Source organism: Blennius ocellaris, assembly GCF_963422515.1.
Source record: "Blennius ocellaris genome assembly, chromosome: 22".
Taxonomy (NCBI): domain Eukaryota; kingdom Metazoa; phylum Chordata; class Actinopteri; order Blenniiformes; family Blenniidae; genus Blennius; species Blennius ocellaris.
In genome coordinates this window covers 816,921-844,487 of record NC_137671.1, presented here as the reverse complement: position 1 = coordinate 844,487, position 27,567 = coordinate 816,921, and the positions used below count along the sequence as shown (strand labels likewise).

General features: G+C 48.2%; 2 protein-coding genes and 1 long non-coding RNA gene across 3 annotated transcripts in view; all 3 read left to right on the top strand.

Moving 5' to 3' along the window:
• Nucleotides 1-16,961, top strand: part of LOC308146615 (neuron navigator 3-like) — a gene marked incomplete at its 5' end in the record, with an annotated part of 79,596 nt that extends 62,635 nt beyond the window's left edge. The window contains 17 exon segments of the mRNA XM_080518518.1: nt 387-508; nt 1,323-1,346; nt 1,758-1,924; nt 2,119-2,205; nt 3,297-3,450; nt 4,850-4,923; nt 4,925-5,040; nt 6,338-6,435; nt 6,527-6,616; nt 7,878-8,046; nt 9,055-9,290; nt 10,223-10,377; nt 11,487-11,558; nt 12,335-12,531; nt 13,153-13,271; nt 13,357-13,560; nt 14,762-16,961. Of these exon segments, the coding sequence (XP_080374644.1) occupies nt 387-508; nt 1,323-1,346; nt 1,758-1,924; nt 2,119-2,205; nt 3,297-3,450; nt 4,850-4,923; nt 4,925-5,040; nt 6,338-6,435; nt 6,527-6,616; nt 7,878-8,046; nt 9,055-9,290; nt 10,223-10,377; nt 11,487-11,558; nt 12,335-12,531; nt 13,153-13,271; nt 13,357-13,560; nt 14,762-14,881 (2,204 nt within the window). The 3' untranslated portion in view covers nt 14,882-16,961.
• Nucleotides 16,962-17,352: 391 nt separating this feature from the next.
• LOC308146503 lies at nt 17,353-19,145 on the top strand. The gene is made up of 2 exons (XR_013937112.1): nt 17,353-17,523; nt 18,367-19,145. It is a non-coding gene; the product is annotated as an uncharacterized lncRNA (long non-coding RNA).
• A 742-nt stretch (nt 19,146-19,887) lies between these two features.
• LOC308146614 (uncharacterized protein) lies at nt 19,888-26,697 on the top strand (the record flags this gene model as incomplete). The annotated part of the gene is made up of 8 exons (XM_080518517.1): nt 19,888-19,918; nt 21,499-21,701; nt 21,772-21,864; nt 22,584-22,679; nt 22,763-22,873; nt 24,046-24,169; nt 25,112-25,653; nt 25,753-26,697. The coding sequence occupies 8 exons, from the start codon at nt 19,888-19,890 to the stop codon at nt 26,695-26,697; spliced, it is 2,145 nt and encodes a 714-aa protein (XP_080374643.1).
• Between the last annotated feature and the right edge of the window lie 870 nt (nt 26,698-27,567).

Genomic DNA, 27,567 nt, shown 5'->3' with positions numbered 1-27,567 from the left:
ATTGGTCTCTCTGGGAATTGAACCGCCGCCCTCGTCCCGAAATAGCCGAGTTCCAAACTTCCCGAGTTCCAAACTTCCCGAGTTCCAAACTTCCCGAGTTCCAAACTTCCCGAGTTCCAAACTTCCCGAGTTCCAAACTTTCCGAGTTCCAAACTATCCGAGTTCAAAACTTTGAGTTCCAAACTTTGCGAGTTCCAAACTTCCCGAGTTCCAAACTTTCCGAGTTCCAAACTTTGAGTTCCGAACTTTGAGTTCCAAACTTTCCGAGTTCCGAACTTTCCGAGTTCCAAACTTCCCGAGTTCCAAACTTTGAGTTCCAAACCTGAGGTCTCGTGAAAGACGAGGGAAGGACGGCAGTGAGACGTCTCGTGTCCTCTCGTCCCCAGACCTCCGGATCAGACGGCAACACTCGTCAGAGAGCATGTCCAGCATCAACAGCGCGGCCAGCCACTCCAGTATGGGCAGTCTGGGCAAGGACGAGGACAAGAAGAAGAAGAAGAAGAGCTGGGTAGGTGGAGGGGAGAGAGAGAGGGGACTTGGGGGGGAGGGGGGAGAGAGGGGACCGGGGGAGACCGGGGGAGACCAGGGGAAACCGGGGGAAACCAGGGGACGTGAAGTAACCATGTAGAGAAATGTTTCACAAGTCATTTCATCAGCATGTTGCATTTTCCTCTTCAGGAAAAATTTCCAGAAAATGAAAACTTCAATCACAAAATGATTGTAGTTCCTCCAGTTGTCACGATCTTTAAAATGGAGACTGTGTCAAGTTTAGGGCTTTGATGTGTGTCGGAGACGTTTAGAGTCACAAAGCTTTGTCTTTCAACTGGATTTGTTGGGGAGTTTGGGGATTTTCTTCTTTGTTGGTGCAGATTGATTTCAGGTCAAGGTTCACGTCATCCGACTGTAACGACATTACCTGCAGTACATCTGTTTGGCCACAGGGCGTGCGCTCCACTGATTCCACTTTAAAGATAATGTCTGTAATTTGACAAGTTGCTCTGGTCATGACGTGAACGAACCTGAAAATCCACACGAAATGAAGCCTCATATTGCTGGTACTGGTATCGGTACCGGTATCGGTACCGGTACCGATACCGGTATCGTCCTGAGGGTTAAGATGTCGTCTCCCCTCGTGGTTCCGTCACGCTTCCGTCAAGCCGCGGCCGCACCCTTCACATCTTCACCTTTGTGAAAACGTCTTTTCCTGTTTCGCCTTCAATGGAAACGTTCCTGCGCCGCGAGCTTCCGCCCAGCAGGGGGCAGTAGAGTGTGGCGGTTGAGTGTTTGTGTGGCTTAACGTTGGGTGTGTTCTGCGTCTTCAGGTGGCCGACTCCATCCCGGCTCAGGTCAGTGGTTTGCCTGGGTGTCTTCTTCCTGTGTGTGTGTGTGTGTGTGTGGTGGTGCCCCTACCCCCCCCCCCTCTATCTCCACTTCCACCTTTATTTCTTCTGCCTTCTTCCCCCCGTAGATCAACCTCCTCCCTCCCTCTCTGGGAGCGTCGGCATGGATTCTGAAACCCCCGTTTCTTCATTTTGAATGCTTCTTCATCCCCACTCAGTTTTTTAGGGCCACATTAAAGATGTCCGCCGCCTCTTTGATCTTTTAACCAGAGAGTGAGTTTTGCTTGGAAGCAGCGGCGGGGGGGGGGGGGGGGGTCGGGGAGCTTGGCGTTGGGGGGGGGTCGGGTCTTCCTGCTCCAGGAGCCAGGGTTGGATGGGGGGAGTCGCGCGCTGACGCCCCCTCCTTGTGTGTTTCAGCTGCGCAGCTCCTTCAAGCAGGCGTTCAGCAAGAAGAAGAGCAAGTCGCAGTCGGCCCACGACGAGATGGAGGAGATGAGCGACTCCCTGCCGTCCTCGCCCAAGCTGCAGCACGACAACAGGCAAGGCAGCGTGGCCACGCTGCACTCCTCGCCCTCCACCACAGAGTGAGGCTCCGCCCCCCCCCTCCCGCGCCACACTTCCTGTTCTGTTTTGTTTTTCTTCCTCAAGTATAATTTGTCTTTCTTTCTTTCTTTTCTTTTTTTTTTTGTCCTCCCCACCTTTTAACAAACGTTTTTAAAAAAAACCCTCACCTTCCCCCCCCTCTTTGCGTTTCTTTTTCCCTCCGACCTTCATCCAGCAAGTGCATTTGTGATAACAAGTCCCCCCCCGGGTGGACCGCCAAGAAAAAGCTAAACGGTCACGTGATCTACAAGCACAGATCCCGGTAACCGGGGCTGTGTGTGTGTGTGTGTGTGTGTGTGTGTGTGTGTGTGTGTGTGTGTACAGTGGTGTGTGTGTGTGTGTGTGAGACTTTGTTTGGGATCGTCACACTGCGAAACATCATCATAACCGTCGATCTGACTGACACAACCGTTAAGCTAGGTTTTCGTCTGCGTGTATTTATTTCATTTTTTATTGGTTCGTCGTCTTTTTTTTCCGTTTATTTGCAAAAACGACTTCCTGGCATGATTTGTGGTCGTCCAAGGATCCATTACATTTTAGGACGCTAACGGCAACCCCGTTTCTGAATGAACACCAAAAATCCATCAAAGTATATTCCCACACAAAGGGGATGGGAGGCGCCTCGTGGAGGAGATCAAAGAAGAGCATCGTCTGTTGCCATGGAGATGCTCCCCACTCAGTGTTTCAGGGTGATGTCCGCTAGTTAGCATTGATATGAACTTACAGCTGTCACGCTAGTGATTCTAACTCAGTTACGCAAACAAATGTGGCGTTGGCGAAGGTCTGCGCTCTACCGAGCGTAGCTCTAGTTTTATGACTTAAAATCACCATAAACGTCATTAATATGAAGAAAAATCACTTGGAATATTGTAAAATCTGACAAGTTAGGTTATTTGTAGCTTAACTAAATGCTCACAGCGTCACTTTCTACAAAGAAGAAATGAAAATCGTAGGAATATTATTTTCATAGTTCCTCGTTGCTGAACTAACCGCCTGCCCAAGTGCTCTTTTGCAAGCATGTGCACAGGTGATTTGAGGTTGAAAGGAGTTTTCTCTGAGCATGGGGAGGATTTTAAACGTTGTCAGCCGTCTGGATGTCGTCGCTACTAAAGCTTGTTTGTGTTTTTTTCCCCTCCGACGGTGGAAACAAATTTCACTCCTTTCATCTCCAGAAATCAAAGTCAAAGAGACGTTTCAAAGCTAAAAGTTTTTCTCACTGTGACGTTATTGGAGTGAAATCACGGAGAGACTTGCTGTGTGACGTGTTCAAACCGCTGACCTCCTCCCTGTAATACCAGTGTGTCCTGACCCTGAGGTGACCCCCCCCCCCCTCTGTGATAATGCTGATTGCAGGCTGTGTGAATGCACCGAGGCCGAGGCTGAAATCATCCTGCAGCTGAAGAACGAGCTGAGAGAGAAGGAGCTGAAGCTGACCGACATCCGTCTGGAGGCCCTGAGCTCCGCCCACCACCTGGACCAGATCCGGGAGGCCATGAACCGCATGCAGGTGAGCTGAGTCCTCCTGTCCTCCTGTCTTCCTGTCCCCCTGTCCTCTATCCTCCTCCTGTCCTCTGTCCTCCTGTCCTCATCTCCCGTCCTCCTTCTGTCCTCCCCCTCCTGTCCTCCCCCTCCTGTCCTCCTGTCCTCATCTCCCGTCCTCCTTCTGTCCTCCCCCTCCTGTCCTCCTGTCCTCCCCCTCCTGTCCTCATCTCCCGTCCTCCTCCTGTCCTCCCCCTCCTGTCCTCCTGTCCTCTGTCCTCCTGTCCTCATGTCCTGTCCTCCCCCTCCTGTCCTCCCATCCTCTGTCCTCCTGTCCTCCTCCTCCTGTCCTCCTTCTCCATCTTCACCTCCTCCTGTCCTCCATCTCCTGTCCTCCTGTTCTCCTGTCCTCCATCTCCATCTTCACCTTCTCCTGTCCTCCTGTTCTCCTGTCCTCCTCCATCTCCATCTTCACCTCCTCCTGTCCTCCTGTCATCCTGTCCTCCTCCTCCATCTTCACCTCCTCCTCCTTGATTCTCCTCCATTAGAGCAACACACTTTTTAAAACCTGAACCTTTCTTTTTTATTCATTTCTTTTTTCTTTCTTTCTTTCTACTTTTTTGTTTGTTTTCTTCTATTGGGAGGTCGTCTTTGTTTATTTGTTTGTCTTTTTGTTCTTCACATATGCTGTTATATTTGGCAAAACTTTGATATTTGAAATGTTATTTGTAATAATTGTCTCTGCAAAAACAAATACTATAAAGTTGAACAGAATAAAATTACCGTAGTTCCCAGACTATAAGGAAATAACTATGCAAACAATGACTCAGCGAGTTTATGGATTTTTATGGGTTAATGAGCTTCGTGCTGCAGAAACGGCGGCGGTGCGTTCAGGTGCCTCACGTGCCTTTTTTTAACTTGCTTGTATTGAGATTAAATTTACACCTATAGGAACTTTTGATTAATCGATAAAGTTCATGTTTTTTTTGGAAGAATACAGGAAAGAAACTCCAAATAATTATTCATTAAAGTGAGATAAAGACTAAAGTGCGAACGCCTTGATTTATTTGTTTGCTCCCAGTGCAGTGTGACGAAAAGAACAAAGCAAAGAAAGCTTAATGTTCAGACTGAGGAATCGTTTCCTACTTTAAAAGCGGCACATTTTCAAAGAATAATCCGTTTCACCATGAACGGCGGCGGCGTGCAGATTGCCTCGCCGTCAGAAGCCCCGCCCCCCCTCAGATATGGGGATCGTGTAAGACGCCTTATCGGAGGCTTAACCTTCAGTACAAAGGGAGTCTTGTAGATCAAAGAGCGGCTTTACATCCCATAGTTCCAATCGTACTGATCCAGAATGACTAAATGAGCCGGCAGGAAGTTGGAGGGCGACGCTCCGTCCTGACGCCGCCGTTCTCTTCCGCCGACAGAACGAGATCGAGACGCTGAAGGCGGAGAACGACCGCCTCAAGTCCAGCGGCAACGCCACGCCCACGGCCACGCCCCCCAAACAAGACGGCCCGGCCGCCCTCCGAGACCTCCAGCACCTCCTCGTCCTCCTCGCGCCAGTCCCTGGGGCTGTCGCTCAACAACCTCAACATCACCGACACCATCATGTCAGGTCAGTGGGTCCTGGAGGGACAGCGCCCCTGGTGGTGAGGAGGGCAACTGCACCGCCAGAATCCTCCACTGTGATTGGCCCAGAGAGGGCAGGAAGTCAAGGGTCATTATTATGGTAGCCGTCAAAGTAAAACCACCAAGTTGGATTGTTGTTACGGTAGCTGTCAAAATAAAACTACCAAGTTGGATTATTTTACCGTGATTGTCAAAATAAAACCACCAAGTTGGATTGTTATTACCGTGACTGTCAAAATAAAACTACCAAGTTGAATTGTTATTACCGTGACTGTCAAAATAAAACCACCAAGTTGGATTGTTATTACCGTGACTGTCAAAATAAAACCACCAAGTTGGATTGTTATTACGGTAGCCGTCAAAATAAAACCACCAAGTTGGATTGTTATTACAGTAGCTGTCAAAATAAAACAACCAAGTTGGATTGTTATTACCGTGACTGTCAAAATAAAACTACCAAGTTGGATTATTATTATGGTGACTATCAAAATAAAACTACCAAGTTGGATTGTTATTACGGTGATTGTCAAAATAAAACCACCAAGTTGGATTGTTATTACCGTGACTGTCAAAATAAAACTACCAAGTTGGATTATTATTATCGTGACTGTAAAAATAAAACCAAGTTGGATTGTTATTACCGTGACTGTCAAAATAAAACTACCAAGTTGGATTATTATTATCATGAGTGTAAAAATAAAACCAAGTTGGATTGTTATTACGGTGACTGTCAAAATAAAACCACCAATTCGGATTATTGTTACTGTGACCGTTAAAATAAAACCACTAAGTTGGATTATTATTATGGTGACTGTCAAAATAAAGCTACCAAGTTGCGTCCAGGTTGTTGCATTAATAGACGATTAATAACTAAAACGAATCCTCCGGGTGTAAAATGAGCTCTGGGGGTTGAATCAGTGTGTAACTGAGCGGCTCTTTCACAATAACAGATTTTTCTTCATTTCTTCAAATCGCAAAGAAAAAAAAGAAAAAAACCCTACTTAATGTCTTCTACTCTATTTATTCTCTCTGATATCGGTTCCGTCTGTCATCGATCGCCGTCCGTTTAATTTCCCGTTATTATTCCGCAGAAATCACTGCGATTAAATGTAAAAGTAATTATCACATGAAAGAAACCCATTAGTTGGGCTTCGCTGTGGACTTTGTCCGTTTCCAGCTGTAATTCCTCCAGCGGGGCGAAGTCGGCTTGTTTATAAGAAATTATATGAGTTTTCTTTTTTTCTTTTTTTCTTTTTTTTCCTCACAAAAACTTGTGTTTCCAGACATTCTGCTTGACGACGGCTACGAGGGGAATCTACGCAAAGAAGGCCGCAGCGTGCGAATCCTGGTTTCTATCAGCAGCGGGCTGAAAACCAGCAAGGTGGGTGGCTGGTGATGAAGACGATGATGATGACGATGATGATGAAGATAACGTATTCGTCCCGACCTTCTCTTGCCTCCCGTCACTCCAGGGAAGTAAAAAGTACCTGATCGGCTCCATCGGCGTCAGTGGCAAAACCAAGTGGGACGTCCTGGACGGGGTCATCCGTCGCCTCTTCAAAGTAAGACTGGCTTTTATTTTGGCGGGGTTTCTCTAAAGTATTTTTATTTTTGCGTTGCTTCGGTCCACCAGCGTCGCCAAACATATAAATCCTGGATTAAGAGTGGGCGTGGCTAATCAGTGAAGGGGCTGTGGGCGGAGCTAATCAGTGAGGGGGTGTGTGGGCGGGGTTAATCAGTGAGGGGGGGATGTGGGCGGGGCTAATCAGTAAGGGGGGATGTGGGTGGGGTTAATCAGCGAGGGCTGTGGGCGGGTCTAATCAGCGAGGGCTGTGGGTGGGGCTAATCAGTGAAGGGGCTGTGGGCGGAGCTAATCAGTGAGGGGTTGTGTGGGCGGGGCTAATCAGTGAGGGGGGATGTGGGCGGGGTTAATCAGCGAGGGCTGTGGGCAGGTCTAATCAGCGAGGGCTGTGGGTGGGGCTAATCAGTGAGGGGGATGTGGGCGGGCCTAATCAGTGAGGGAGCTGTGGGCGGGGCTAATCAGTGAGAGGGTGTGGGCGGGGCTAATCAGTGAGGGGCTGTGGGCGGGGTTAATCAGCGAGGGCTGTGGGCGGGGCTAATCAGTGACGGGCTGTGGGCGGGGCTAATCAGTGACGGGGATGTGGGCGGGGCTAATCAGTGAGGGGGGATGTGGGCGGGGCTAATCAGTGAGGGGTTGTACCAGCCGATTCTTAATCAAACTAAATACTTTTGTTACCAAAACAAAGAACTGATATTTACAATATTGGACAAGAAATCAGAAATGTGAGTTGAACACTTCAAGCGTATTCCTGGCGCCACACTGCCATCTGGTGGCCGGAACAGGAACTGCTGGGAGAAAAACAACATGACGGCCGTTTTACATGTTTTTGTATTATTGATTCTCTTCATTTTTCCACATTTATTTTCGTTCCTGCTTCTCTGATCTCGGGCCATTTTTACTTTATTTAATCATCTCTTGCTTCTTTGCGTCGTTCTGTTATGTTTGTTGGTGTTTGTTTATCTTTTTGTTGTTGTTTACATACAAATAAAAACCCAGAAAATCCTACCAGAGCCTGATCATGTTAAAATGTCTCTTTAAAGGACCAGTGCATTGTGGGAAATGAAGTCTTGGCATGTTTTGGTTGATAGGAAAGATCATGGTATTTAGGTATTAGTTCATTCCTGCTCCATCCTGAACTCCACCTTCCGTTCTGGAGTGGCGGTTTTCTACATTTTGGTTTATTTAAGAGAAAATCCTGAAAGTCCCTGTGCCCCCCCCCCTGCCCCCCCCCCCCCCCCCAGGAGTACGTGTTCCGGGTGGACCCCCAGACCAGCCTGGGCCTGGGCTCCGACAGTATCGTCTGCTACCGGATGGGCGAAGTCGTTCGCTCACATTCCGCCGAAGTGCCTGAGCTGCTGCCCTGCGGCTACCTGGTGGGAGAAAACAACGTCATCAAGGTCAACCTCAGAGGTCAGGACACACACACACACTCACACACACTCACACACACTCACACATTCAAACACTCACACACACTCACACACACACATCAAGGTCAACCTCAGAGGTCAGGACACACACACACTCACACACACACACACTCACACTCACACACACACACACACACACTCACACACACTCACACACACTCACACATTCAAACACTCACACACACTCACACACACACATCAAGGTCAACCTCAGAGGTCAGGACACACACACACTCACACACACACACTCACACTCACTCACACACACTCACACTCACACTCACACACACACACACTCACACACACACACTCACACACACACACACACACACACACTCACACACACACACACACACACACACACACACACACACACACACACACTCACACTCACACTCACACTCACACTCACACACTCACACACTCACACACAGAGAGAGACAGAGAGAGAGAGGGAGAGAGAGAGAGAGAGCGACACAGAGAGAGAGAGAGAGAGAGAGCGACAGAGAGAGAGAGGGAGGGAGAGAGAGAGAGAGCGACAGAGAGAGAGAGAGACAGACAGAGAGAGAGAGAGAGCGACAGAGAGAGAGAGAGAGAGCGACAGAGAGAGAGAGAGACAGAGAGAGAGAGGGAGAGCGACAGAGAGAGAGAGCGAGAGCGACAGAGAGAGAGAGAGAGAGAGAGAGAGAGAGAGAGAGAGAGAGAGAGACAGAGAGAGAGCGAGACAGGGCAGAGAGAGCGAGACAGAGAGAGAGAGAGAGAGAGAGAGAGCGACAGAGAGAGAGAGAGAGAGAAAAGAGTTCCTGAGAAGTGTGGGTTCCTGGAGGATGAAGTTCCTTGCTGAAGCTCCGCCTCCCGATCATTAATTGAGATTAATTGAGAATAATTGAGATTAATTGAGCCGTGGCCTCCTGATAGGAAGTTGATCCCGTTGGTTCTCCCCCCCTCCCCCCTCCTCCCCACCCCCCCCCCCCCCTCCTCCCCCCAGGCGTGAGGGAGAACAGCATCGACAGCCTGGTGTTTGACACCCTCATCCCCAAGCCCATCGTCCAGCGGTACCTCAACCTCCTGATGGAGCACCGCCGCATCATCCTGTCCGGGCCCAGCGGCACCGGCAAGTCCTTCCTGGCCGCCAAGCTGGCCGAGTACGTCATCTGCCAGCTGGGCCAGGAGGTGACGGAGCACAACGTGGCCAGCTTCAACGTGGACCAGAACTCCAGCAAGGTGGGGGCGGGCGGGGGGGGGGGGGGGCCTTCAAAGTCATCGTACCTTCAGAAAAACACAATCAAAAACTGTTTCTGCTTCCAGGTGGAGAAGCTAGTTTTACCTGGCGGCGCCCAAATACACCGTGTAGCACAGATATTATTATTATTATTATAATTAAACAGAGGGGAAGTGAGAGTACTGAGGGGCGGAGTCACATGTACAGCAGGGGGTCGTCAGCATAGAGTGAACATGGATCCTTTGTTTTAGAAAGATGTTTACCGTGAGAATATAATCTAATATAATATAATATAATATAATATAATATAATATATAGAATAATATAATATAATATAAAATATTATGATATTATATAATATAAAACAATATAATATAAATATTATAATATAATATATTATAATATAAAATAATACAATACAATACAATACGTATACATATAATATAATGTAATGTCAAATAGTTATTTATTGTCACTCTGGTAAAACATTAATCAGCAGCAGTGAAATGCAATTAACAAAAAAATTTTAAAAAAATTTATATTGTGAAGAGGTAAAATATTAGTATACATTTTTAAGATATTAAAAACCAAATGCAGGAGTAACAAATAAAAGTATTTAGAAAAGCTGGAGGGAGTAAATATTTCATGTTTTGCTTGTGAAAGCTGCTTTTCTTCACAATAATTGGTTTTCTGCAAAGGAGTGCATTTCTGCATTCTGTGTAAAAGTTGCTCTTTCTGTGTTAAAACTGGATCCTGGTGCCAAATTACTGCTGCCAAAAGGTTTTTTTACCTCCTGACGAGGACAAAACGTGCTCCTCTGTCAATAATGGCCGTCTGAATAGAACACGTCTGTTTTAAAAGCAGCGGAAGACGTTAGATTTGACCTTTTGTTGCCCTTGTAGTTCAGTGACTGTGTTTTGTCCCGTGGGTCCAGGACCTGAGACAGTACCTGTCCACCCTGGCGGAGCAGTGCAGCTCTGAGGAGACGGACGTGGACGTCCCCACCGTGGTCATCCTGGACAACCTGCACCACGTCGGCTCGCTCAGCGACATCTTCAACGGCTTCCTCAACTGCAAGTACCACAAATGGTGGGTCACACGGGCCTCAATACTCACAATACTTCATATTGTAAGAAGAAGAATACCATCATAATAATACCATCATAATACTACAATAAAAATTATATTAATATGATAATAATAATACCATAAAAATAATACAATAATAATGATAATAACAACAATAGAATAATAATAATACAATGATAATACTATAATAATAATATAATAATAAAAATACGATAATATAATAATAATAATAATAATAATAATAATAATATCATAATAATACAAAAATAATAATAATAATAAAAACAACAATACAATAATAATACAATGATAATACTATAATAATAATATAATAATAAAAATACGATAATATAATAATAATAATAATAATAATAATATCATAATAATACAAAAATAATAATAATAATAAAAAACAACAATACAATAATAATACAATGATAATACTATAATAATAATATTATAATAATACGATAATATAATAATAATACCATAATAATACAACAACAATAATAATAATAATAATAATAATAACAATATGATAATAATAATAATACCATCATATAATAATAATGATAATAACACCATAATAATAATACGATGATAATAATAATATGATGATACTTCTCATAACAGCAGTTAAAAACAGTTAAAAACAGACAAACGTCTGTCTGTCGCTTGTTTCAGTTTTAAAAGAGAAATCGGCGACAAAATTTGCAGATTGAACAACTTATAAGGAGGAACTGCGTCTCCTTGATTCATTTTTATACTTCCTTTTATGCATCCAAGTCTGTGGAAAGAGTTCATGTTAACTAACCACGTTAACTAACCACGTTAGCTAACCACGTTAACTAACCACCTCCATAAATCTCAGTCACTTTGATATTTACAGTTTCCCAGAAGCCACCGGCCACAATTAATAACATTTCAGCTGCTTTATTGACGATTAATTTCCTAAATGTAACCCGGAGACGCGTCGCCGTTCCAGTGGGGGAAATAAACTGTAGTCGTCAGTAAACAAACAGAATTTAGTGTAAATAATACGCCTGTAAGAGCAAATGGCAGGTGAGAAGGTGTGATTAGCATCACGGTGGATTCCTGTGTCTCTGCAGCCCCTACGTCGTCGGGACGATGAACCAGGGCGTCTCGTCGTCGCCCAACCTGGAGCTTCACCACAACTTCAGGTACGGAACCTTAAAGTCCCGGTGAAACGTAAAACACTACTTGGTAAAAAACGATAGTTGTGGTTCTACTTGTAAGGTTCCTCCGACTCTGCCCCTCCACTGTTGTCGCATAACAAAGTTATTTGAATTTTGAATCTCCAGCCGAGGAAGTCGGGGGAATCCTTCTTTGTGGGCGGAGCCTATGTGTGACATCACGAGTTGTGCAGATCTCCATCTGTTGTGTTTATATCGGCTTGTTTCCTCTTAAATATCGAAGGGAGGGAGGAAGGAAGGAAGGGAGGAAGGAGGGAAAGGAGGGAGGAAGGAGGGAAAGGAGGGAGGGAGGAAGGAAGTAAGGAAAGGAGGGAGGGAGGAAGGAAGGAAGGAAAGGAGGGAGGGAGGGAGGGAGGGAGGAATGAAGGAAGGGAGGAAGGAAGGAAAGGAGGGAGGGAGGGAGGGAGGAAGGAAGGAAGGAAGGGAGGAAGGAAGGAAAGGAGGGAGGGAGGGAGGGAGGGAGGGAGGAAGGAAGGAAGGAAGGAAGGGAGGGAGGGAGGGAGGGAGGGAGGAAGGAAGGAAGGAAGGAAGGAAGGAAGGAAAGGAGGGAGGGAGGAAGGATTTTCTCTGTGAGAAACTTTGTGAATCGACGTTTTGATGATTCACGTGAATCAGTTTAATCCTGAAAATAAGACTTTCTATGTGTGTGTGTGTGTGTGTGTGTGTGTGTGTGTGTGTGTGTGTGTGTGTGTGTGTGTGTGTGTGTGTGTGTGTGTGTGTGTGTGTGTGTGTGTGTGTGTCAGGTGGGTGCTGTGCACCAACCACACGGAGCCCATCAGAGGCTTCCTGGGTCGGTTCCTGAGGAGGAAGTTGATCCAGACGGAGATCGACAAGAACGTCCGGAGCAACGACCTGATGAAGGTGGTGGACTGGATCCCCAAGGCCTGGAGACACCTCAATGTCTTCCTGGAGACACACAGCTCCTCCGACGTCACCATCGGTACACACACACACACACACAGCCTAACACACACTCTAACACACTCTTTAACACACACTCTAACACACTCTAACACACTCTAACACACTCTAACACACACACTCTAACACACTCTAACATGCTCTCTAACACACTCTCTAGCACACACTCACACACACACACACACGCACACTCTAACACACTCTCTAGCACACACACACACACACACTCTAGCACACTCTAACACACTCTAGCACACTCTAACACACTCTAACACACTCTAACACACTCTAACACACTCTAACACACTCTAACACACTCTAACACACTCTAACACACTCTTTAACACACACTCTAACACACACACTCTAACACACACACTCTAACACACTGCAGCTCCACACACACACACACACACACACTCACACAGCCTTTATTTTGTGGAGCCACTAGGGGGCGCTGCCTGTTGAACAAACCTCACAAAATAAAAGCGCCACCTGGTGGAGATAAAATGTAACGATCTTTTAACTATTTATCCTGTTTTATTTATGATTTAATCAAAGTTCCGTACTTCCTGATATCAGACCAGTTTACAAAACGTCCAGACCTAACCCCCCCCCCCCCCCCCTGTCTGTCCCGCAGGACCGCGTCTCTTCCTGTCCTGCCCCATGGACGTGGAAGGGTCCCGGGTCTGGTTCACCGACCTGTGGAACTACTCGCTGGTGCCCTACCTGCTGGAGGCGGTGAGGGAGGGGCTGCAGGTAGGAGGGGGCGCCGGGGAGGGAGACCTGGGACCAGTGGACCAGTGGTGATCATGTCCCCCCCACCCCCCTGTCCCCCCCACAGCTGTACGGGAAGCGTGCGGCGTGGGAGGACCCGTCCAAGTGGGTGAGCGACTCGTACCCCTGGAGCGCGGCGCCGCTGCAGCGGGACGGCGCGGCGCTGCTGCAGCTGCGGCCGGAGGACGTCGGCTACGACGGCTACAGCTCGTCCAAGGAGGGGGCGTCGTCCAAGATGGTGTCCCAGAGCGACACGGAGGGAGACCCCCTGGTGAGGGACACGCCCTGGGGAGGCGGGGGCGCCCCGGTGAGGGAGACCCCCTGGTGAGGGACACGCCCTGGGGAGGCGGGGGCGCCCCGGTGAGGGAGGCCCCCTGGTGAGGGACACCCCCTGGGGAGGCGGGGGCGCCCCGGTGAGGGAGACCCCCTGGTGCGGGACACCCCCTGGGGAGGCGGGGGCGCCCCGGTGAGGGAGACCCCCTGGTGAGGGACACGCCCTGGGGAGGCGGGGGCGCCTCAGTGAGGGAGGCCCCCTGGTGAGGGACACCCCCTGGGGAGGCGGGGGCGCCCCGGTGACACGCTGCGACACCAGTGCCATCCTAGCGTGACTCGCGGCGTCTCTTCTTGCCATGCTAACGTGACTCGCGGCGTCTCTTCGGGCTAACGTGACTCGCGGCGTCTCTTCAGGCTAGCATGACTCGCGGTGTCTCTTCGCGCCATGCTGACGTGACTCGCGGGGTCTCTTCGCGCCATGCTAACGTGACTCGCGGCGTCTCTTCAGGCTAACGTGACTCGCGGCGTCTCTTCAGGCTAGCATGACTCGCGGTGTCTCTTCGCGCCATGCTAACATGACTCGCGGCGTCTCTTCGGGCTAACATGACTCGCAGCGTCTCTTCAGGCTAGCATGACTCGCGGTGTCTCTTCGCGCCATGCTGACGTGACTCGCGGGGTCTCTTCGCGCCATGCTGACGTGACTCGCGGCGTCTCTTCAGGCTAACGTGACTCGCGGCATCTCTTCAGGCTAGCATGACTCGCGGTGTCTCTTCGCGCCATGCTAACATGACTCGCGGCGTCTCTTCGGGCTAACATGACTCGCGGCGTCTCTTCAGGCTAGCATGACTCGCGGTGTCTCTTCGCGCCATGCTGACGTGACTCGCGGTGTCTCTTCGCGCCATGCTAACGTGACTCGCGGCGTCTCTTCAGGCTAACGTGACTCGCGGCGTCTCTTCGGGCTAACGTGACTCGCGGCGTCTCTTCAGGCTAGCATGACTCGCGGTGTCTCTTCGCGCCATGCTAACATGACTCGCGGCGTCTCTTCGGGCTAACGTGACTCGCGGCGTCTCTTCAGGCTAGCATGACTCGCGGTGTCTCTTCGCGCCATGCTGACGTGACTCGCGGGGTCTCTTTGTGCCATGCTAACGTGACTCGCGGCGTGCCTTCGCGCCATGCTAACGAGACCCCCCTGTTTTCAGATGAACATGCTGCTACGGCTGCAGGAGGCGGCTAACTACTCCAGCACGCAGAGCTGCGACAGCGACAGCACCAGTCACCATGACGACCAGCTGGACTCCTCGCTGGAGTCCGCTCTATGAGACCAGGACCCCCCCCCCCAGGACCCCCCCGGGACCCCCCAGGACCCACCCGTAGTCCACAGATGTATGCTATACGAACACGTACCTACCATGTGAACGAATATGCCTATTTTACACGATGACGGTGCAATACTAGAATCCTAGAAGTTCTTTTATGGTTCTATTTAAGTTTTCCTCGGTGGGCCGACGCCGCTGCTTTTTAAAAGGATGTAAAACATTTTCATATATAAGACGCAAGAAAAGATGTCGACTTCCAGTCACTAACATTTTTTTTGGGGGGGACGAGAGAAGAAAGAGCTTGATGAAATAGTTTGGGGTTTTTTTTTTTAACTATCTTCAGATGTTTACATGGCGGACTGGTTTTCTTGTTTATGTCTCTTCTTGTTTACAGAGGTGCTTCTCTCACACACACACACACACACACACACACACACACACAGACTCTCCCTGAAGTGTCGTTTGGCTTTTTTTTTTCTCCGATTTCCGGCGAGGAGAGCGCTGTGGAGTGTTTTCAGGTTTTGTACCGCCCTCTGGTGGCCACAGGGGATTATTTTCGGTGCTTTATATACAAATCAGACGATCATTGTATTTCTTCATCACCTCGTCTGATTTTTTTTTACATTTTTTTACTTTTTTTTTTTTACTGCGGCTCGCCGGCGCTGGTCCGGGACCGTCTCTGCCAACAACAAGCACAACGGGGAAAGTCAGCGAGTCGTCCAGCCGCTCGGCTACTGTGAAAACTACAACAAACAACAACAACAAACAACAACAACAACAAAAGAGAGGTGGAAAAGTGCCAATGATTGTCTCGGGGTTTTGGCCTCGACTCTTCTGGGATCGAGCGGCGAAAACGGCTTCGAACAAAACTGCGAGATGTTGAAGCGGAGTTTCTCACACGACGTGCCAAAAATAGAAATAAACAAAAATAAACAAAAAAGAAGGACGAGGCTGCAGGAGGAAGACGAGGATTCTGGTGCTTCACCTGCGTCCGACCTTCATCTTCCTCGTCTGGAGTTCAATTGGACCAGTGTTGTTAAAAAGAACAATAGATGTTGTGGAGGGACGTATTTCCGAAGTTGAGCTGGGCTCACGACACCCCCCCCCCTCCCCCCCCCCGACCCCCGACCCCCCCGGAGCACAACCCAACCCTCGTTTTCTACGCCTGACCAGTCACACCTTTTACCTTTTTGCGCGTCGGGACGGAAGCCATTTTTAAATTTTGTTTAATCAAGTGGGTTGGTTTTGCACATTTTGAGGTATTGGGGGGGTGAAATGGGGGGGGGGGGGATGGGGGGGGTGGGGGGTGTAATACTTTAAAGTCTTGCACAGTGAATCAAAGATGCATTCTGCCCTGTCGATGTTACAAATATGCTTAATATACCCCCCGCCGAGTAAATTATTGTACTTTTGAAGAGAGAGAGAGAGAGAGAGAGAGAGAGAGAGAGAGAGAGAGAGAGAGAGACATAAAGAATAAATGCAAAAAGTCATCAGGAGGCGTGTGTCTGGTTGATGTCCGGCCTATGCAGACGGTGTACAGTGAACAAACGAAACGAAAAAGAAAATCCTCATGTTTGACCCCCCCCCCCTCCCGGGGGGGGCCGAGCCAACGCCAGTACTGTAACCCCCCCCCCCCCAGCCGGTGCTACGACGCCCGTCACAGACCAGGAAGTCACGGCGTCGCCACCATCAGGGACAATCCCTCGCTCTACATCCTACCTGTGCTCACACACACACACACACATACACACACACACTCCTGTTGCATGCCAAGAAGGTAGTTACCATGGTTACAGCCCCCCCCCCCCCCCCCCCCCCCCCGTACCCTGCACCCCTGATGTTCGCAGAGCGTCGACACTGTTACCGGTGATCAGCCGTTGAAGACCATAAAGAGCATTTACTCTGGTTGAGAGGTTTGTTTTTTTTTCTTCTTCTTCTTGGTGAAACATTTGTCCTTTAAATGTTTTATATTTTGTACATTTGTATGCTAACATATCATGTAAATAGACAGAGACAGTGATTTAACTCATCTGGAGGATTTTGTAGTCTTGTAAAGCCCTAATAAATGGTATTTGGTGTCACACAACAACAAACTTGAGTTTTTGTTCCGCCGTGGAATATTTATATATATAATATATATATTATATATATATATATATATATATTTGGTGAGTTTGGATGACGAGTGAGGAAACGCTGCTGAATGTTTATTGCAAACAAGTAACTACCAATATTCCTGACTTTTTAATGTTCTAACAATGAATAATATAAGAAATATGTGCGTATATTATTTCAAACGTTTCTATTAGATTATTGTAATTAAATCCCTTTATTTTCCCCATCAGTGTCCGTAAGGCGGGTGCAGTGAATAAATGTGTCCACTAGATGGCGGTAACAGGTCCGGTATTCCCCGTGACGTTGATTCCACTCGTAAATCAAGCGTAGAAGAAGAAGAAGAGGCGGAAGTGGGCGCGTCAGCTGACCGAAAGATGAACTCCGAGTCAGAGGAAGACCTGCGAAAGTTGAAATCCAAGGGAGCCCTCGGTCTCTTTACCGGAACATTCCTACTGGTTCGACTTCTGGCTCTTCATCCTCCTGGACGTCGTGTTTTTCCTCGTCATGTATTTCATCGTCCCGTAAAACGGGTGAGTTCGCAGAAGGCTAGCCGGGCGGCTAGCGGAGCGGCTAACACGCGAGCTACATAACTCTGCAATTATTATTGTTATTCCACATTAGTACTCAGACATTATTAAAGTTATTATTGTTATTCCACATTAGTACTCAGACATTATTAAAGTTATTATTGTTATTCCACATTAGTACTCAGTCATTATTAAAGTTATTATTGTTATTCCACATTAGTACTCAGACATTATTAAAGTTATTATTGTTATTCCACATTAGTACTCAGACATTATTAAAGTTATTATTCCACATTAGTACTCAGACATTATTAAAGTTATTATTATTAAAGTTATTATTGTTATTCCACATTAGTACTCAGACATTATTAAAGTTATTATTATTAAAGTTATTATTGTTATTCCACATTAGTACTCAGGCATTCTTAAAGTTATTCACATTAGCACTCAGGCATTATTAAAGTTATGATAGTTAAACCTTGTGACAGATTACATCGGTCCATAAACCTAACGTCTCCCTGTAACTCTCGCCTTTATGAATAACTTAAAACCACAATCTTAACACACGTTGTTAGTGTGGTTATTTATTATCATAGTTCTGCGGATGATGCAGGAGTTTATAGGACCTGGATTTATTCTCTGCTTCTGCACTAAATTGTTTAAATCTTACCTGCAGGACGGAGACTATCCAGGCGATTATGAACAGGAGCATAAGAACGTTACTTGTGGGTCCTCAGGGCTCCATATTGGGTTTCTTTTATTTTGCTGTCTCTCTGGCTCAGATGATGGAACATCCCAACACGTGCTGTTGTATAGAACCTTGTGGTTTGTTGACTGATTCTCCAGAGGCCCCGGAGCCCCGATGACCCGCCGCCGCCCTGCCGGGAGAGCTGACCCGACTTTGACTGAACCTGACGCCACGTTGATGACATCATCACTCGCCTCCACCGCTTCAGATTCTGGAACCAGAGACGTTTCTCCCGCTGTGACGTGAAGCTGGAGACTGAAATGGTGATGATGGATTGACGAAGAGCGGCCGTGGTGTTTTTATTGACATTAACATGAACCAAAAAAAAAAAAAAGAAAGCAAAATGTGACTGTTTTCACTGTGAAGCAGGTAAATAAGATGTGCTCAGTGTTTTCACTGTTTGATTTTTTTATTGTGTGCTTCCTGTTTCTCCACAAAGTAAAACACAGCAGCAGATGATTTGTTCTCTCACGTGACAAACATTAATTTATGCACTTTATACAAATGTACAAATAATAAAGTGTAAAAATTGACCATTTCATTATAAAAAAGCTGAAATTATTTCTCTTATTCTGGAAGATCACGTATTTTCTCAGTGGGCATTTTTAAGCTCTAAAATTTATCAAGACTGACGACATGATCTGGAGGTAAATTGTGACTCATTTCCAACATGACTACATTGATTTATGTATTTATTTGTTAACTACATGCAATATAATCGTTGCTTTAACCTTGAAAGTTTAATAATACAGACTCACTCTTTTTTCTGTTCAACGTTATATTTCTTATATTGAATCAAACACCGGTTTTTCAGCTGCATCCGGAATCATGCAGTCAATTCTGAACACATGGATAATAAACAGCTTTTTCAGCGTAATTGGGTGCTTTTGTTTTGTAAACCGGGAAATCCGTTTGTCGGTTGTATTTTGAAGACCGGAAGTCATGTCGTTCCGCTCGTCTGCGAGCTAAATTCTAACGTTAGCTTCCACTGCAGGTTTGTTTACATCGTGTTTCCCGGTTAGCATCGAGCTAACAGCGGCTAAAACACGACGGAGCGGAAAGTTTAGTCTCACGAGGGGCTTTAAAAGTCTGCAAATGTAATGTTTTATATTCTTATTAACCTTCACCTGTCACTGCCTTGTAACGTCACTGTTACATTGCTGCACCTCAGTCTGTAATTGGGTGCTTTTGTTTTCAAAACCGGAAATCCGTTGTCGGTCGTATTTTGGAGACCGGAAGTCATGACCTTCCGCTCTTCTGCGAGTTTGTTTACATCGTGTTTCCCGATTAGCATCGAGCTAACAGCGGCTAAAACACGACGGAGCGGAAAGTTTAGTCTCGCGAGGAGCTTTAAAAGTCTGCAAACGTAATGGTCAGTATCTGAATGTTTTATATTCTTATTAACCTTTACCTGTCGCTGCTTTGTAACGTCACTGTTACATTGCTGCACCTCAGTCTGTAATTGGGTGCTTTTGTTTTGAAAACCGGAAATCCATTGTCGGTTGTATTTTGAAGACCGGAAGTCATGACGTTCCGCTCGTCTGCGAGCTAAATGCTAACGTTAGCTTCCACGTTGCAGGTTTGTTTACATCGTAAAAGTGAATGAATTAACCTCCGTGATGGAAAGTCGCTGTCCGGCGGAGAGCGCGGGTGAGTGTTTCCCGATTAGCATCGAGCTAACGGCGGCTAAAACACGACGGAAAGCTTTAAAAGTCTGCAAACGTAATGTTCAGTATCTGAATGTTTTATATTCTTATTAACCTCTACCTGTCGCTGCTTTGTGACGTCACTGTTACATTGCTGCACCTCATTCATATTAGTTATATTAAGTGAACTCTGCAGAACAAACCGTGTTAAAGTGAAATGTTTGTGCAGGAAAGCGTCTCTAATTCATTCTGCCTCTTCTTTATTAGTCTGTTGCTGCTTCACGTCCTTCACGTTGCACTAATGTGGTTGTTTTTCATCTGTTTTGAGCTCCTCTTGTTTCCAGACATTTAAATATAAAGCTTCATCCATTCATCATCTTATATCAGTGCATCATTCACACCCAGGGAGTCTCTTGATTCACGCCTTCATTCATAACTTCTTGTCGGTTCTGAAACGGTTTTGTTCTACAAAAGTGAATATTGACTGACAAACCTTCACTCGTCAGTCGTTTTCTGCTTCTTAACATTGTTTAGTTTGTCAAACTCGACCCTGAACTGTTGGCGCGTCGTTAGAAAAACAAATAGGGAAGATTTACCAAGACACATTACTCAGAGTTTTATATTTAGAAATCCAAAGGGCACGTGAGATTAAGTTCCTAGGTATTATGATTGATGAACATTTGACATGGAAAATCACATATTAATAATGTCAAAGTAAAGGAATCCCAAATAACAGCTGTGTTGCATAGAGTCAAAGATTCTCTCAATAAGATGCTTTGTTTTTGTTGTATAACTCATTGATTGTTCCATATCTGACCTGTTGTATTGAAGTGTGGGGAAAAGCCTGTAAAACACATTAATCCAATTTTTCTTCTGCAGAAAAGAGCGATTAGAGTCTAGTGGACGTGGTTACAGAGACCATACTGATCCTTTATTTAGACGACTAAAAACACTGAAATGTAAAGATTTAGTGGAGTAGAACCTTCTAAAAAAAACCAGCTTTAAAGCTCATCTGGAAATTTTACCGAACAAATTGCAAAACTCTTTCTTCCCCGTCGCCATCAGACTTCTGAACATGTTTACATTTAATCTGTACAATTGCACACAATGCAAATTGTACCAATAGACTGTCACTGTCTATTTATTCTATTTTATACGCATACTTTGTCATTTTACTGTCTATATGATTATATGTTGTATATATTTTTAATATATTGCTACATGCCTTTTTGCACTGCGGGTCTGAGAGGACTGGAATGTCATCTGTGCTGTACGTCATGCATATTAGCACACTTGACAATAAAGCTGACTTGGACTTTGACAATGCACATCTCACTTTCTGACTAATATTTTGCACTGCTCTGTTATTTTACTGTTATTTTATTCTATTTTCTCGTGTATATACTTATTTATTTATGCATGTCGGCTCCAGGGTACACGGCAAAGTAGGAATTTCATTACACTGTGAAACCTGTTCTTTTTACTGTTGAAACGACAAATAAAACACCTTGAGCCTTGAGCCTTGAGCCTTGACGTGTCCGTCCCCCCTGGACGAGTGACGCCGCCTGCCTGTCCTCCCTGCAGACGTCTTCCTGCCGCTGTCGTCGCTGCGGCTGCTGGTCCCGCCGCTGCGGCTGCTGTCGGCCGCCATGTGGCAGGTGGCGCAGCGCCGGGACGTGCCGGACTACGGGAGTCTGGACCGCTTCGTGACGCTGGTGACGGCCGCCGTGCCGGGCCTGCTGAGCCCCGGGCAGCGGGGGAAGCTGCTGCTCCGCCTGCGGGCAAAGGTGAGACGTCGCCACGGCGATGACCGGCGGAGTCGTCTCGGTCCCCGACTGAGCGTTTGTTCTCCGCCAGGTGGTTCTGGAGCTCTGCAGGAACCAGGAGACGGCCAATCACGTGACGGTGCAGCCCCACCTGGAGAGGATCCGCCCCCCGGGACACGCAGGAGTAAGTGGACGTCGCTCGACTCCTCCTCCGGCCCAGCAGGAGGTGTTGACCCCCCCCCCGCGGTGGTGTAAGGGTTAGTGGAAATAGACCTTTACTGGCTGGTGGAACAAATAATCTGATTTATTTTAAGAAAACTTGGACACAACACAACAACCCTCAATAACCTCCGGCAACACATAACCTGAACTCCCATCATGCACTGCAGCGACCACCTCCGTGATCACTACAATACTCTTCACCACTAGAGGGCAGCACAGAACTTTGCCGGTGAAATGTAAAGTGACAGACGTCAGTGTGGTTCATCTCCACCTCCTGCTACCATCTTGTATCAAAGTACTGTGTCAGTGACAGTGATGGAGAAGTTTTTGAAAACCAGGATCTCAGCTCTTCATCCATCAGGTCCAGGTTTCACACTGAGGGAGGCACTATTAAAAAAAAGTCCTTGCTTTCTGGATTTACTGGATTCCTGTTGATAAAACTGTGACGAGAAAGACTTTGATGTCTTTGATGAGAAAGACTTTATATTGTTAATAGAGGCTGCAGAGTTTAACTTTTTAACATGTTCAGGTGGAGGTGTGACTCCAGATTTGTCCAAAGAATAAAGTTTGTCTCGGCTCAAAAAGGTTGAAAAACACTGGTTTAGGGAATATTGTGCTTTCTGCTGAGACCCTGGTGATGCGTTCAGGTGCATCACGTAACTCAGAGTTGTGCTCCTCCAGAGCGGAGATGCAGAGGTGGACGCAGAGGAGGCCATCTTCGTGGAGCTGGCCCAGACGCTCCTGAAGGACCCGGCAGAGAGGGAGCACTTCTACCAGGCAGGTGCAGTCCCCCCCCCCCCCCCCTCCCCCCGCTGCAGCCGGTAACACCCCCTCCTCCTCCTCCTCCGCCCCCCCTTCAGGAGGTTTTCCCCACCGAATACGGGCTCGGCTACGACGCCGACATGCAGCTGCTGGTCTGGGAGTTCCTGTCCAAGCTGGAGCGCCTGCTGCCGGTGCCGGACCTCGGACAGGTGGGACACTTTAATGGTCGCCATGGCGACAGTGGAGACGAGCTTAATGGAGAGTAGGTGAGATGTAAGAGAAAAACAAACATCTGGACTTCGTCCTTCATGATTCTGTTGAAGAATTAAAGCAGCTGATCGTCGCTGCAGGAAGCGAAGGACTTGAGAGATCACGTCAACGGTTATTGACTGCTGAGGCTTCAAAATAAAACAGGTTTTAAAGTCCCAGTGAAACATAAAACACTACACGATAGTTGTGGTTCTACTTGTAAGGTTCCTCCGACTCTGCCCCTCCACTGTTGTCGCGTAACAAAGTTATTTGAATTTTGAATCTCCAGCCGAGGAAGTCGGGGGAATCCTTCTTCTTCGTGGGCGGAGCCTATGTGTGACGTCACGAGTTGTGCAGATCTGGATCTGTTGTGTTTATATCGGCTTGTTTCCTCTTAAATATCCACGTTTTTACAGTGTTTTTACAGTTTTTACGAGCCTTGATGGAAGATTGAGCCTGGAAGAGACCAGAGAGGAGAAAAGGAGCTTGCGCGGCGGGAGCAGCTAGCAGTTAGCGGCTAGCGGGAGCCGCTAGCTCAGGCGGCTGGTAGACGAAACCTCCCGTTCTGTGTCTTCTTCACCAATCACTGGGTTTGAAATGACCATGATGATGAAATCTGGTTCAATTCAGCCTCTTCGTGGTCAAAACTCTGATCCTCCATAATGTAAACACAACTTGGGCGTGTGCACAACTCGTGATGTCACTCTGTTATTGTCAGAAGCTCCGCCCAGCAGAGGAAATAGCGCCGTTTATCGGCTGTTTTCTCTCAGATTGCCGTGTTTTAACATTTGACCTTCAGCCAGTTAGCAGGAAAACGTTCTAGAAGTGTTCTGGAGGTGGAACCTTCATGTCACTGGGACTTTAAATTGAATCTGCAGACGTTCAATCAGGATTCTGAGTCTAGAAAAACTGTGACACGTCGATCACAATGATCAAACTGGTGTTTTTACTGTATTGCAGCAACAAACCAGAACATTTGAACACTGGTCAAAGTAAATATGTTGAGTTTCTATTTCTAAATTGTCTCCTTACATAAAGCTATGAGTCGTAATGGTGAATCCATTCTTGCCGCCAGATGTTTCTCGATGTCGTCTCTGTACGAGCTGATCACATGACCGTCTTGTTTGTCCAGACGGTGTCGTGGCTGACCTCGGCGCCCTCCGTCCTCGCCGACTGCCTGCAGGCGCTCGCCGACCCCGACGACCTGCGGTCCCTCCTGCAGCACCACACCAGCCTGCAGAGCCTCGGCGCCCAAGGTGAAACAATCATCTGAAGTCTCTGTTGGATTAGAGCGTCTGCTTCTGGATAAACACTGGTGATCATACGTGTTGGTGGTCTGAAGCCTGAACCAGGCGGTACTGATGTGGTGGATCGTGTCTCCAGCTGCTTTATGGACTTTCAGTGTTGATTAGATGAATTCTTGACTCTAAAATGTAAATTTGTACAATCCAGGGATTGGCTCTTTAAAGATTAACGCTTATTGCAAATCACTGCAGCTGATTTAATCTACATTTAATCAGGTTTAATTACATTTAATCTGGTTTGATCTACATTTAATCTGGTTTAATCTACATTTAGTCTGGTTTAAAATACATTTAATCTGGTTTAATCTACATTTAATCTAGTTTAATTACGTTTAAGCTTCTGACTATTGTGGTTGTGAGACGGAGGGATGAAGGTTGATGGAGGGATGAAGGTTGACGGAGGGATGAAGGTGGAGAGATGGAGGGATGAAGGTGGAGAGATGGAGGGATGAAGGTGGAGAGAGGGATGAAGGTTGACGGAGGGATGAAGGTGGAGAGATGGAGGGATGAAGGTGGAGAGAGGGATGAAGGTTGACGGAGGGATGAAGGTGGAGAGATGGAGGGATGAAGGTGGAGAGAGGGATGAAGGTTGACGGAGGGATGAAGGTTGACGGAGGGATGAAGGTGGAGAGATGGAGGGATGAAGGTGGAGAGATGGAGGGATGAAGGTGGAGAGAGGGATGAAGGTTGACGGAGGGATGAAGGTTGACGGAGGGATGAAGGTTGACGGAGGGATGAAGGTGGAGAGAGGGATGAAGGTTGACGGAGGGATGAAGGTTGACGGAGGGATGAAGGTTGACGGAGGGATGAAGGTGGAGAGAGGGATGAAGGTTGACGGAGGGATGAAGGTGGAGAGAGAGAATCGGGCCTCATGCTGTGACTCGTTGTGTCCAGGTTCCAGGGTGGAGGTCTCCACGCAGGTCTTCACCTGCCCCCAGTGTCCCTTCTTCCACCTGCAGGAGTCCTTCCTGCTGCAGCACATCCAGCGCAGCCACCCTGAGGAGGAGGAGGAGGAAGAGGAGGGGGAGGGGGAGGGGGAGGGGCGGGGCGGAGGGAGGAAGAGGAAGAAGCCCCCCCGGCGGCCCGAGTTCCCGCGGCCCTTCCCCGTCCACGAGCGTCCCGACCCGCACGCCTGCCCGCAGTGCGGCAAGGCGTTCACCCGCGCCTCCGACGTGACGCGCCACCAGAGGACGCACACGGACGAGCGTCCGTACGCCTGCCGGGACTGTGGGCGGGGCTTCAGGAACCCCTGGGACCTCACCAGGCACCGGCGCGTCCACACCGGCGAGCGGCCCTACCTGTGCTCGCGGTGCGGCCGCCGCTTCACGCAGGTGGGGCTGCTGAGGCTGCACTGCCGGCGCGGCGCCTGCGGCCACGCCGGCAACCCGCCGCTGGACCTGCCCACCGAGGAGGTGGTGGCGGCGGAGGAGGAGGTGGTGGCGGAGGAGGAGGAGGAGGTGGCGGCGGAGGAGGAGGTGGTGCAGGAGGAGGAGGAGGTGCAGGAGGAGGAGGAGGCCTCTGGGTACAAGTGCCAGAAATGCGGCGAGAGCTTCGGTAGCATCCTGGAGCGGCTGAGGCACCGGCGGACGCACGTCACGGCGGCGGCGGCAAGGCGTCGGTACAAGTGTCCGCAGTGCGAGAAGACGTACGGCCGCGCGTCGGACCTGAGGAGGCACCAGATGAAGCACAGCGGCGAGCGGCCGTTCGCCTGCGAGTGCGGCAAGAGCTTCACGCACGTGTGGCTCCTGAACAAGCACCGGTGGACCCACGCGCCGGAGCGCCCCTACCCCTGCCCGGTGTGCGGCAAGAGCTTCGCGCGGCCGCAGGTCCTGAGCCGCCACCTGCTGACGCACGGCGGCCGGCGCCCGCACCGGTGCCCCCGCTGCGACAAGAGCTTCGCGCAGCGGGCCGGACTCACCCGCCACGAGCGGACGCACACGGGGGAGCGGCCGTACCCGTGCGCCGCCTGCGGCAAGGCGTTCCTGACGCGCGGCGAGCTGACGCGGCACCGGCGCAGCCACAGCGGCGCGCGGCCCTTCGCCTGCCCCCGCTGCGACAAGAGCTTCAAGACGAAGCGCGCACAGGGCGAGCACCTCGCCGCGCACGCGGGCGAGCGGCCGTTCCGCTGCGCGCGCTGCGGCAAGGCCTTCGCCAAGTCGGCCTCGCTGGTGCGCCACGACCTGACGCACACCGGGGAGCGGCCGCACCGGTGCGCGCAGTGCGGCAAGGCCTTCCTCACCTCCGGCGAGCTGCGGCTGCACCGGCGCGTGCACACCGGGGAGCGGCCGTACCCCTGCGCCCGCTGCGAGCGCAGGTTCCGCTGCTCCTCCGACCTCGGCGCGCACGTCCGCACGCACACCGGCGAGAAGCCTTACCGCTGCCGCGCCTGCGAGAAGAGCTTCTCCACCTCCACACGCCTCAGGAGACACGAGCGAACACACCTGGGGGACGATTCCCTTAAAGACCAGACTCAATCCTGATCTGCTCAATTCTCTTTGATCCGGAGTGACGTCGGAACAGAAAAACTTCAAAGAGCTCAGATTAGCTTTGTTTGGGTTTAAACACGTTTTAGTTCCGGGGCCACGAAACAACCGATTCCTGGAGTTTCTCTTTGTTGTGGCACAAATCCTACGTCTATATTTTCTCTTACTATAGAAAATGGCTACAAAATGGCTACAATCTCCACATAAACGTATTTCAGTGAGATCTCGGCTCTGTGTTTAATAAATGATGGTGTTTGTAATATTCAGACTCCAATATCTTTAATTTAAATGACACTTGTGCTTGTTTCTATTCCGCCGATTGTCCAGAAGAGGGAGACAAACTCAACGACTCGTGAGAAGATGTTTTGATAAACCTACAGAACAATCCAGAAGTAAGGCTGACAAATCATTTGTACTCCTGTCGGAGAACAAAGGATCAAAAGAGCCAGGAAAACAGATTCATGTGAGTGAAGAGAACAAAGTGTGTGATTAGAAGACGAGTGAAAACTAACTAGTCACATATTCTAACTCTGTAAATCAAGGCTTTGCAAGAGTTTAACATAAAAATAGTAAGTATGTAAGTAAAGTTTATTTATAAAGCGCTTTTCAGAGATAAAATCACAAAGTGCTGTACAGGAGAAAAGGTACAACAACAATATAAAATGTATATGTACATGTGTCAAATTAAAAATAAAACTAAAATAGGTTAGAGAACTCTTATCCTTTGCAGGATTTACTTTGAAGTTTAGCTGATCAGAGACACAAGACAAACAATGAAATCCTCTGTCTGAAATAAACAGTGATAACTGACTTAACTCTGTTATATTGGAATTGGAGGTGAAGATGGATGGATGACAAAAATCCAGC